Genomic DNA, 13,472 nt, shown 5'->3' on the forward strand with positions numbered 1-13,472 from the left:
GTTAAGTCCCATAGTACTCAGAGCCATTTGAACCATTTGACTGAAGACCGCAACAACAACAGCCCTCGCTACTGTTGTCTCTTGACTGTGCCTAGGTTCTGTGCTCTTTAGCTGAATCACAGATCACTCTATTCTGCTCGGGACCCCTCGTTAACTATGTACTTACACAAGAGCAAAGTATAAAACCCTGCAGCGCTGCATTTCTTTTTTCAGAATTTACTGACTGGAGTACCATTGTTCTGACATTATTATCCCTTTCTGTTTTCAGGCTCTTGTGCGTATGGACCGGTACATACCGTACAAGCAGAGGATGCAGCGAGTGGACGAGGTCATTCAGGAGGTAAGTACAGACACAAAAGCTTAGTAAGTTTCTAAAAGCCGCTAACACGAGGGCCATTCAAATATAAACGGTAACCTACAGTTCATAAGGCTTTGTGTAAACATGACGTCATTTTGACCTAACGCGCACTTATCAAAGACCGCAGTAACTGCTATCGACTTTCGTTAACATTCGGTGCTGGGTGCTTGACAAACACCATACTGGATTCTGTTACCGAGCGAGGTGGCGCAGTGGTTACACACCGGACTCGCCTTCGGGAGGACGACGGTTCAATCCCGTCTCCGTCCATCCTGATTTAGGTTTTCCGTGATTTCCCTAAATCGCTTCAGGCAAATGCCGGGATGGTTCCTTTGAAAGGGCACGGCCGATTTCCTTCCCCATCCTTCCCTCACCCGAGCTTGCGCTCCGTCTCTAATGACCTCGTTGTCGACGGGACGTTAAACACTAATCTCCTCCCTCCTCCTGGATTCTGTTATTTCGTATGGTAACTTGCGTGTTACGAAAGGATGCCGTTTCCAGGCAATGAAATATTGGAGATTTATAGAAACACGCCATTCTTGGTGCCTTCACGTTTCTACGAGGTTCTGGGACTACTTTATTACTTTAATAGAAATAAGTTCCTTAAATGCTAACATTTTAGGTTAGGCTTTACCGTGATATCGAATGAAACATTAAGTTTACTGTTACCAGCCACTATTTCTTTATCTCCCCGAAGCGTTTCGAACGTATAAACCTCCATCATCAGCTGGATTTACTTTTGCTAATACGACATATGTGTATGTTGTGCTACGATTTTGGGGGAACTTGTGGCACTGTCTGCAGTACTCACAGGTTCCTTTCACTGTCGTAACACATCACATGTAAACTCTCATATTTTGTAAACAAAATTGGGCACCAGGAAAAGATGGAGGGCACAATCAAACCAATCAAATGTCTGATTTAAAAAACGCAGTTAAGTATTGTGATTAAGTAGGCTTTCCCGGCGTAATAAGTCTTGAAAGTCTCTTCGGGTTTGCTGCCGGATCCTAAAATCAACTTGACTCGATATTTCGGCGATCCAACTGTTCGCCATCTGCAGCAGAAACAGCATTTTCCTGAAGATGGCGAACAGTTGGATCGCCGAAATACCGAGTCAAGTTGATTTTAGGATCCGGCAGCAAACCCGAAGAGACTTTCAAGGAAGTTAAGTATTCCTGACCACAAGGGCTGTTTCAATAGGTTTCCCTGGGGCCTTAGGTTTTTATGGTAGAGTGTACTTTAATGCTGATTAATCACGTCAGCCGGCCGTGGTGGCCAAGCGGTTAAAGGCGCTACAGTCTGGAACCGCGAGGCCGCTACGGTCGCAGGTTCGAATCCTGCCTCGGGCATGGATGTGTGTGATGTCCTTAGGTTAGTTAGGTTTAATTAGTTCTAAGTTCTAGGCGACTCATGACCGCAGAAGTTAAGTCGCATAGTGCTCAGAGCCATTTGAACCATTTAATCACGTCATTATAGAGCGAGTGTCTTCCTCCTTACAGTAGGACAACTATCTGTACTAAGAGACAACTGCAGTAGGACACACTTGTCCACAGGGCTAACTAGGATGCCCCAGGGGCGCGAGCTCTGCTGGACGCCCCTCAGCTTCACACACGCAGGTGCAGCCAGTATATGCTACCCGCCATTCAGCGCTTGCGCTAGCGACATGGCGACCCTGGGCCGAGGCGTGTATTCGTCCATTGCAGAACTGTCCCATACGTTCCGGACCGGCTGGCTGGCCGTACGTCAGATTTTTTCCCATCTCTGCCCGCCTGTGGCCGTGGGCCCCCGGCTGCCCACCGGTGGGCGCATGAAGTGGAACAGCCTGGGCTACCGGATCTCTGAGATAATGAAAACACATGAGATGAAGCGCTATGCGCCCTAGCAGCATTATGACACGTCACATATTGATAATGATATGAGGAATGCTGTAAAATAGACCGTACACAGCATATATTTCATACGGGTAAAGTTTCCCCAATTCTGTGGAATATAACTGCAGGGGAAATAATGTAACAGTCTCAAGGACAAGGACAAGGTCATTTTACTGACAAGAGGTATGACAAGTAGTTCATCATTGTAACAGTGTACGAGGGTAATATCAAAAGTAAGGTCTCCTATTTTTTATAAGTACATAGACCTGTTTATTTCTACAATGGTTTACATCAGTTTACAGCTTGAACATTTAGCTATTTTTCGACATTATCACCATTTTTGTAGACGCTATGGCAGTTTTTGTAAGCCCATGTCATACCAGCTCGCTTCCATGCTGTTCAGAAGGCTATGAACCTCTTCTTTCACCTCGTCGTCGGAGTTGAATCGCTTTCCAGCCAAATTTTCTTTTAACCTAGGGAACAGGTTATAGTCACTGGGCGCCAAGTCTGGACTATAGGGTGGGTGGGTGGTTACGTTCCACTGAAACTGTTGCAGGGGAACAACGGTTTGCCGAGCGATGTGTGGGCGAGCATTGTCATGGAGAATGGGTACGCCCTTGCTCAACATTCCTCTTCTCCTCTTCTGAATTGCCCGTTTGAGTTTTTTCAGAGTCTCACAGTACCTGTCAGCGTTAATTGTGATCCCTGCGATTCAGCTCCGACGACGAGGTGAAAGAAGAGGTTCATAACTTTCTGAACAGCATGGCGACCAGCTGGTATGACTTGGGCATACAAAAACTGCCACAGCGTCTACAAAAATGCATCGAGAGAAATGGTGATTATATCGAAAAATAGCTAAATCTTCAAGCTGTAAGCTGATGTAAACCATTGTAGAAATAAACAGGTCTAGGTACCTATAAAAAATATAGGAGACCTTACTTTTGGGATTACTCTCGTATGATAACAAACTCAGACCGAATGAATTACACATGTCATAGTAAAGGATGGTCGAACAGTCGCACAAACACACTTCCCCTCCGACGGAGACGAAAGCGTGTATTCTCGCAAGCAGACGACGATAAGCGTTCCGAATGGCATGCTGCGATAGACTGACCCAGGCGCCTTTTGTTGTAATTCAGCAACGATTCTTCTAGGGCCTGGAGTACGAGTAAGTTCACTTTCATCATTTGGCGAGAGATTTGGCGATCTTGCTGGGCAGGGCACTTGTTTACCACGAAGGGAGCGTTGCATCCAAGCAGCCGTACGTGCACACGCAGCGTCCTGCAGAAAAAGCACATCACCTTCCTGTCGAAGCACGGGGATAACAGCAAGTGCAGTGTAGCAGATACTGGTCACTTTACTCTCTAGAAACACCAAATGCGACCGTGAGTTGTACCTGATGGCTCCCTTCACCGTGAACCCCGGGATGGGATCTGTGTATCGTGGGTGAAAGTACTCTGGAATAGGCAGCTCATTACATCTACGTGGTACGCCTGTATGTCCATCACTCGCTTACATACAGAATCTACTCTCATTACTGAAGACAACAGAGCGACATTCCAATCTGCAGTCAACTGTTCCACGACACTAGAGCATCTGTGCTTGGTGGTGACATGGTGCCAGCGGTAGCTTGGCCAGAGGCACCTGTGCTGTACACAATTGTCTCTGATGAGGACATCACACACATCCGTGCCCGAGGCAGGATACGAACATGCGACCGTGGCGGTCGCGCGGTTCCAGACTGACATTTCGGAATAATTTTTGTATGTCCATCCTTCTGATTGGAGGTTTGAAGGACTACGGCCGTTCACTCATGTAATAAAGTGGAACCCCTAACGCCGACCTTAACAACGTTATTTATTATATGGCTACCAGTTTCGGTGCTTCAGTACACCATCTTCAGGCCTCAAATGACGCTGAGGGACTTAACTCTAATCGTGGCCAACATCTATGAACTGGTTTTCGCGGACTACCTGCAGCAACGATGTTGTGTGTCCCACCATCAACTGGCTGTAGACACAAGATCGCTGTTACAGGTAGTCTGCGAAAACCAGTTCATAGATGTTGGCCACTGATGAGTCGTCCATACAATTAAAGTTAACTCCCTCAGCATCAGTTGAGGCTTGAAGATGGTGTACTGAAGCACTGTAGCCATATAATAAATAACATTGTTAAGGACGGCTGCAAGTGTTCCATTTCATTGCATTTCGGAATAAATCTCTCGATTGTTAACTTAAGTGAACGCGATTACTGCGTAAATTGCAAAGCAATAAGTTCAATGAACCCTGACCAAAATGGAAACTTACACTAAGCGCACACCGGAGAGAACGATATATTCACATTGACACTTGGGAAGAGTGTCTTCAGGAAACTTCCCAGTGGTCCCAGTTAGCCGGCGTTGTTTCCCCTTTCTGTACAGAGTGGGGACGTAACAGACCTCTCGAGAAATCGTTAAAAAGCCACCGGCAGCTTGACCAATCGAAAAGACGCTAGAAATGGTGAGAGACTGTCGCACTGAACCATGCCAATTCACCGGACAAAATTTTGAACAGTATTTAGTGGAACATTCCACGACTTTACACTGTTGGTGCTTGACCAATCGCAAGACGCGGAATGTCAGTTGCTCTAGACAACATCAGCCCCCCCAGTGCGTGCTTGAAACTGGACTCAGTGGAAATTCCCAATACTTTATGCACAAAGGAAAGAAAACTACTCTACCATCCACCGGTGCCTACGCAAATTCAATTACCCGCAAATCCACATAGAGCTTATTCACGACGGAGATCACGGAAAAAAGGGAAAAGGTTGCTGAAGTGAAATACAAAAGTAAATAAGTTGGTCCCTACGGGTTCTTTCTCCTAGCATAGAACATGTGGCCATGTCCCTGCATGATAATCGGTCGGCCACCGCTGATCGCACAATGCGTCGATCTTCGTGTGCGTTTGTACTGCGCGGACGTTCAAAACCTGGCCTAAAGGTGTAGGAATGCTCCACTGCTGAAAGCAACGACACATCACCGACAAATTATGCCCAACACGTGCAGCAATCCACAATACACCCATCCAGCTTCCTACGGGCCAACAATGCAATCCTGTTCAAACGGTTGAAGCTATTGGAGAGGAATACGTACTCGTCGGTTGGGCATTGTTCTTCCCTAGAATAAATGTTGCAAACAACGCTCACCTCTAAACCCAGCATAGTTACTGGCTGCAGAGTCAAAAGAGAAGGTGCACAGACAAGCCACCTGCGCGCCATCTGATTGCCAGTTACTGTGACAAATGAATCACTAACACTAAACAGGGGTCGCTGTTCATGTGTAGTAGGTGAAGTGGCACCTCACTTCACTTCCCACATTTTCAAAAGTTACTCCGTATTTCCGTGATTTGTACTGCAGGGAACTGTCTTGTAGCACCAAGCGAGCGATTCTGACCAGGCATAGTGAAGTATGCTTCCCCTTTCTGGCAGCTCAACCACATGGGCAGAGCCGCAGGCTGAGCGTAGCTGCGCAGTTGCTATAGCAACCATGACGTCACCTACTTGAGTTTGTCTGTGGAGGGGGCATACCAGGTGGGTAGATGGAAATTATATTCCCAGCTACTTCCAGTTCTAGACGACAGGCTGTAAAGCAGTGGTTAATATGCCCGTGGAGCAGACTTCCATTTATAGTGCGTTTAATGCTGCTTGTTTAAAATACGAATACTGCTTATGATGTAATGTATACTTTCACGTTGTGTCGAGCCTTGTATTACGAAATTTTGGACCACGTTTTCAAGGAAATGGACGAGAGATTTTGTGATTGTGAAAGAATGTATTTTGTTTGCCTTGCCAGTACCACAAAATTTAAAGAATACCATACATGAAATTACAATGAAATGAATACCCCTAGCTGCATACAGGCGTTGATATAAGTCAACGGGGACAGAAGAAAATGTGTGACCCAACCGGGACTCGAACCCGGGATCTCCTGCTTACATGGCAAACGCTCTATCCATCTTTTATTTTATTTTATTTTTTTACGTTGTTGATCGTAGTGTTTGGTCATTGCGGACGTCACATGACATAAGGTCAAGTTCGATTGTTGGCCCTTCCACTCAGTTTTTTTATTACAGAGGCCAAGCAGCCCTCTGACGGAACACGCTGAGCTACCATGCCGGCTTCTGAGCCACCGAGGACACAGAGGACGCGGCTGCAGGGACTTATCTCTGGCACGTCTCCCGTGACACCCACATTCGCAACTTATTGTTCCGCACTATATTCATAGTGCCCCTGCCCATTATACTCATTACTGTTTATGCATTCGCACAGAAGAAGATGGTCAAATGGCCGGTGAGCTGTAACATGTATGAAGATGGTATCTGTTCTTTCGGACATGTCCGAAAGAACAGATACCACCTTCATATACACTCCTGGAAATTGAAATAAGAACACCGTGAATTCATTGTCCCAGGAAGGGGAAACTTTATTGACACATTCCTGGGGTCAGATACATCACATGATCACACTGACAGAACCACAGGCACATAGACACAGGCAACAGAGCATGCACAATGTCGGCACTAGTACAGTGTATATCCACCTTTCGCAGCAATGCAGGCTGCTATTCTCCCATGGAGACGATCGTAGAGATGCTGGATGTAGTCCTGTGGAACGGCTTGCCATGCCATTTCCACCTGGCGCCTCAGTTGGACCAGCGTTCGTGCTGGACGTGCAGACCGCGTGAGACGACGCTTCATCCAGTCCCAAACATGCTCAATGGGGGACAGATCCGGAGATCTTGCTGGCCAGGGTAGTTGACTTACACCTTCTAGAGCACGTTGGGTGGCAAGGGATACATGCGGACGTGCATTGTCCTGTTGGAACAGCAAGTTCCCTTGCCGGTCTAGGAATGGTAGAACGATGGGTTCGATGACGGTTTGGATGTACCGTGCACTATTCAGTGTCCCCTCGACGATCACCAGTGGTGTACGGCCAGTGTAGGAGATCGCTCCCCACACCATGATGCCGGGTGTTGGCCCTGTGTGCCTCGGTCGTATGCAGTCCTGATTGTGGCGCTCACCTGCACGGCGCCAAACACGCATACGACCATCATTGGCACCAAGGCAGAAGCGACTCTCATCGCTGAAGACGACACGTCTCCATTCGTCCCTCCATTCACGCCTGTCGCGACACCACTGGAGGCGGGCTGCACGATGTTGGGGCGTGAGCGGAAGACGGCCTAACGGTGTGCGGGACCGTAGCCCAGCTTCATGGAGACGGTTGCGAATGGTCCTCGCCGATACCCCAGGAGCAACAGTGTCCCTAATTTGCTGGGAAGTGGCGGTGCGGTCCCCTACGGCACTGCGTAGGATCCTACGGTCTTGGCGTGCATCCGTGCGTCGCTGCGGTCCGGTCCCAGGTCGACGGGCACGTGCACCTTCCGCCGACCACTGGCGACAACATCGATATACTGTGGAGACCTCACGCCCCATGTGTTGAGCAATTCGGCGGTACGTCCACCCGGCCTCCCGCATGCCCACTATACGCCCTCGCTCAACGTCCGTCAACTGCACATACGGTTCACGTCCACGCTGTCGCGGCATGCTACCAGTGTTAAAGACTGCGATGGAGCTCCGTATGCCACGGCAAACTGGCTGACACTGACGGCGGCGGTGCACAAATGCTGCGCAGCTAGCGCCATTCGACGGCCAACACCGCGGTTCCTGGTGTGTCCGCTGTGCCGTGCGTGTGATCATTGCTTGTACAGCCCTCTCGCAGTGTCCGGAGCAAGTATGGTGGGTCTGACACACCGGTGTCAATGTGTTCTTTTTTCCATTTCCAAGAGTGTATAAATACCATACATGTTTTCCTTCTAGTGCATCTGAAAGCTTTCAAAATATCTTTGGACCAATTTCTCCAAGATACAACGCTCAAGAAACGAATTCTCTATTTTGTACGTCGATGAGAAGAGCAGAAAGATTTCCACCAGAAAGATGTTGGAAATGTTTAATAAGGATAAGGACTTTTTTTATCGATATTTATAAACTGTCCCCTCTTACTCTGTCCATCTCTTCTACTACATCATGAATCTTTTCCTGCCTGAAGAGTATAAAAACATACCTGAAGAATGCAGTTTCAGAAGAGATACTTCCTTCTTTAGCGAACATTTCAGCACAGGTAATAAAAACACAGCCATGAAGACATCACCGATAAGTTTCCAACCTTAAAGCAACAAACGATTGCTTCAGTCTGCAAGAAATGAGTCAGTTATTGAGATAAACGTGCTTAAATATAGACATATTTTACTTTCCGCTAGCTCTTAACCTTACTTTCGAGCCACGAGCCGCCACTGAACACTATAAACACTCAGCATGCACATATCGTATCCCGGTACCGCTGAAAACAGTTCTTCAGGGTGTTCCATTTTCTTTCCGGCATTGTAGCGTGTCACTACCAGCTTTGATGCTCTCGCATGGCACAACTCAAAAGGGTCATTGTGTTGTGCATTAAGCTACTTTGCGTGTTCCACGTTGAATGATGATATTTTCTGAGGTTTCCCCTTCAACTTTTACATTATGAATCTACTAGAAGTCTTCGATTAAACGCATATATTCGATATACTTGCCTCCATCAGTTTTTGATGCTGGAAACTTGAAATTCTACTAATTAATTAGCACTTCTTTAAAGTGTACATGGAACGAATTATATACATGTCGTGATGCTTGCTGCAAGCCCTGACATTTCGTCTCTCAGAAAGCGTGTCGAATGCATTCAAATAGACTTTCTACAAAGAGTGGCCGAATGTCATGGGAAGGGACTGGGTTGTTGAAGCTTACGCAGTTCATTTGTCTCCGTAAAGTTCCGCTATAAATGGCTTCCTGACGCCCCACATTCAAATCGGCTGCAGTCTGAGTCACAGTAGATTGTGCGTCAAACCGTATGGCACTGTGGAGGCGACGCAATCTCTGATCATCACACACCTGCGGTCGTCCTGTGCGGCTGTTTGCGCGAGTGAAAACATTGTCCCTGCAAAACTGAACATCCACTCTAGACACCTCCGAAATTCTAATTCTTTTGGAATCAATTATTTACTACGACTCACGCGTTCTGCACCGACTGGCATGTCACGTTCACAGAGACAGTAAACTCGCGACGAGCTGCCGCGTTCACTACACACCTGCCTGTAACAGACTGATATTATGTTTACTCTAGCGCCAACACGCCCCATCTAGCCAGAATAGTCGGTCATTCACGGCACGTCTTTAAATGGGACAACCCTTTTCCCGAATTTTGGCCTCTCAGTGTAGAAATTGAAGACCACTAGAAATACGTACAATGTACCATAGACTTGATCTCCATTAAGTGTCTTTTCTTTCCACAGCTCGCGCTGCTTAAGTGTCAGCATACTGTGATCGGGATCCCAGGACGCATCAAAGGCATTTCGGGTGGCGAGATGAAGCGGCTGTCCTTCGCCTCAGAGGTGAGCCTTGTAACATTATTCCACACAGGTTGTGGGTCTGTATCATAGAAATATTAACAGTAATCCTACAGTACTGAAGGTTCTTGTAAACGGCCAGTCTACTGAAGTTTACTATTATTACAATCGTACGACATAACATATACATATATTTTATGTCCTCTCTTTGTCTCTGTAGAGCTGTACCATGGGAGCAAGGAGAGGCTGTTGTTTGGTGGCCGTAGTTTCTTTCTATAACACAAACTGCACGCAATTATTAACTGGGTTGTTTATTAACATAAACAAAGAGCTACTTAAGCTTCCATTTGCTGTGGTACAACTCTGTGTTCTAGTCCACTTTAGCCTCGCTGCTGCTGAAGTACAAAGTCCGCTATGCACAATATTATGTTCGCTATGTGCTGCCTGATTTTGTGAGCTAGAGGGTGTGACTGTGGCTCTGACTCGGTGACATGCTGGAACTCACTGGGTGCGACAGACTAGACCTAACCCGAACTAACTGGCCCTCCGGTCTGCAGCGGCTATCTGAATACTGGCGGCCGAGAGGGCGTTGGCGAGTCTGTCGTTAGCCTTGATCGATCTTCTTGTGGCCTCTATGCCATGTGGCGTGCTGGCGCCAGCTTACGCCAGCACAATACACATGCGCAATGTATTTGCAGGTTAATGTTTCGAATTGACAACCATATTTCACCACTCGTTGTCGCTTCATTCATATCTTACAGACCTCCTTTAAAGTCACGGGTTGAGTTGTTCTCCACGATATGTCTTGTTGTCTGTTCCTCCACTGAATATTCACATGCGGCAATTTCACAACATACCCACTGCGTTTCCACATATCCCTTGTTCTGTTCGGATGCGGGCCAGTCTTGACTGTTGGCGATGAGGAAGATCAAACACTGCAGCAGTCGTCGTTGATTTTTTAATTAGGTGGGCGTTGTGAGGGGGTTGCTCAGTCAAGCGTTCTTTGCACTTCTCTGTGACCTGAAGATCGACCCAAGATGACTTCAGGTGCATAGTTGGTGGGCTCTGGAAAACACTGTTTAGAATAGAGTTCTTATGAGAGTTAGTCTTCTTGAGAATTCGCACCTCGGCAGCTTTTCTTCTGAAGTCTGCAGGAGATGTGGTGGACAGAACAGGAAACCACTGAATGGGAGTACATCTAATTAATGCTCTATTTCTGGGTGAAGACACTGAAGTACATCATTAACAATGCTGAGAAAATCTGAGAGATCATGAGAGTAGATCAGTCAGTGCCAATAATGGTCCTCATGGTATCATTCAGACGTACTTCTACCTTAATTGTATGAGAGTAACTCCAAAAGAAATGCACACTATTTTTGTAAAAATACAGTTTTCATTCTGCATGTGTGAAAGTTTTACAGTGTTTAGATACATTCTTCCCGCTTATTTTCAAACTTAGTTCAACCCGTTCCCGTGAGTGGCGTCGTCACAGCATGTCTTCAAGATGGCTGCTACACTTGACGTTCGTTTAGAAGCAACGTGCTGTCATAGAATTCCTGTGCTGTGAAAACGAGACACTGGGAAACATCCAAAAGAGGTTGAAAAAGGTGTGTGGAGATGCTGCTGTCGATCGCACTACAGTTAGTCAGTGGGCAAGCAGGTTATGTGATGAAAGCGGGCACGGCAATATTGAGAATTGTCCTCGCAGCGGCAGGCCTCGTACTGCACACACTCCAGACAATGTGCAGAGAGTTAACGAATTGGTGACTGCCGACAGACGCATCTCAATGAACGAATTGTCACGCTACGTTGGGATAGGGGAAGGAACTGTTTGCAGAATACTGAAAGTGTTGGCGTTGAAAAAGGTTTGTGCCAGGTGGCTTCCCAGGATGTTGACAGTGGCTCACAAAGAAACAAGAAAAACGGTATGCAGCGAACTTTTGGAACACTACGAGAATGGTGGAGATGAATTTCTTGGAAGAATTGTGACGGATGATGAAACATGGCTCCATCATTTTTCACCAGAGACGAAGAGGCAATCAATGGAGTGGCATCATGCAAATTCACCCAAGGAAAAAAATTCAAAACCACACCTTCTGCTGGAAAAGTTATGGCTTCGGTGTTTTTAGATTCCGAAGGACTCTTGCTTGTGGACGTCATGCCAAGGTGGAAGCACCATAAATTCTGCTGCATATGTGACGACACTGAAGAAACTTCAAGCTCGACTGAGTCGTGTTCGACCACATCAGCAAAAGCAGGAAGTTTTGCTGTTGCACGACAATGCACGGCCACATGTCAGTCAAAAAATCATGGAAGCGATCACAAAACTCGGATGGACAAAACTGAAACACCCGCCTTACAGTATAAAATCACCAAAATCCATGTTAACTGCGGAAAGAAAATTTGGCCATTTCGGAATAATTTTTGTGTGTCCATCCTTCTGATTGGAGGTTTGAAGGACTTCGGCCGTTCACTTACATAATAAAGTGGAACCCCTAAAGCCGTCCTTAACAATGTCATTTATTATATGGCTACCAGTTTCGGTCTTTCAGTACACCATCTTCAGGCCTCAGCTGACGCTGAGGGACTTAACTCCAACCATATACACGATTCATCAGTGGCCAACATCTATGAACTGGTTTTCGCAGACTACCTGCAGCAACGATGTTGTGTGTCCTACCATCATCTGGCTGTAGACACAACATCGCTGTTACAGGCAGTCTGCGAAAACCAGTTCATAGATGTTGGCCAATGATGAATCGTGCATACGATTGAAGTTAACTCCCTCAGCGTCAGTTGAGGCTTGAAGATGGTGTACTGAAGCACCGAAACTGGTAGCCATATAATAAATAACATTGTTAAGGACGGCTGCAGATGTTCCATTCCATTACATTTCGGATAAAATCTTTCGATTGTTAACGCGATTACTGCGTACATTGGAAAGCAATAAGTTTAATGAACCCTTACCAAAATGGAAACTTACACTAAGCGCACTCCGGAGAGAACGATATATTCACATCGACACTTGGGAAAAGGGACTGATGACCCTGTAGTTTGGCCCCTTTATCCCTCAAACCAACCAACACTTGGGAAGAGTGTGCTCAGGAAGCTTCCAAGTGGCCCCAGTTAGCCGGCGTTGTATCCCCTTTTTGTACAGAGTGAGGACGTAACAGACCTCTCGAGAAATCGTTAAAAAGCCACCGGCAGCTTGACCAATCGAAAAGGTGCTAGAAAAGGTGAGAGACCGTTGCACTGGACCATGCCAATTCACAGGAAAAAAATTTGAACAGTATTCAATGGAAAATTCCGCGACTTTACATGTTGGTCCTTGACCAATCGCAAGACGCTCAAAATGGCGGAATGTCAGTTGCTCTAGACAACATCAGCCCCCCACCCCAGTGCGTGCTTGAAACTGGACTCAGTGGAAAATTCCCAATACTTTATGCAGAAAGGAAAGAAAACTACTCTGTCTTCCACTGGTGCCTACGCAAATTCAATTACCCACAAATCCACATAGAGCTTATTCATGAGATCACGGAAAAAAGGGAAAAGGTGGCTTAAGTGAAATACAAAAGTAAATAACTTGGTCCCTACGGGTTCTTTCTCCTAGCATAGAACAGGAGTATAACAAAGTGTCAGCAGAGGACTAGGCTGCTAGACTAACTCCATTGTACACAAATCATCATAAATGACGGTAGTACACATGTAAGAATGAGACTAAAGAGACTCGGAACAATAAGTTTAAGTATCACTCATCAATCGTAAGCACTCATTCTTCACCAACGCAAAGAAAGAGACTGATGCAGACATCAAGCACTCCTAACATTTACCA

The 13,472-nt window shown here is 46.5% G+C and overlaps 1 protein-coding gene across 1 annotated transcript in view; it reads left to right on the plus strand.

Moving 5' to 3' along the window:
- LOC126251333 (protein white-like) overlaps positions 1-13,472 on the plus strand; it is a 271,024-nt gene that overhangs the window by 228,398 nt on the left and 29,154 nt on the right. The window contains exons 4-5 of the mRNA XM_049951677.1: positions 269-340; positions 9,587-9,685. Of these exons, the coding sequence (XP_049807634.1) occupies positions 269-340; positions 9,587-9,685 (171 nt within the window). The remainder of the gene's footprint in view (positions 1-268; positions 341-9,586; positions 9,686-13,472) is intronic.

This window comes from Schistocerca nitens, chromosome 4 (assembly GCF_023898315.1).
Source record: "Schistocerca nitens isolate TAMUIC-IGC-003100 chromosome 4, iqSchNite1.1, whole genome shotgun sequence".
Classification (NCBI taxonomy): domain Eukaryota; kingdom Metazoa; phylum Arthropoda; class Insecta; order Orthoptera; family Acrididae; genus Schistocerca; species Schistocerca nitens.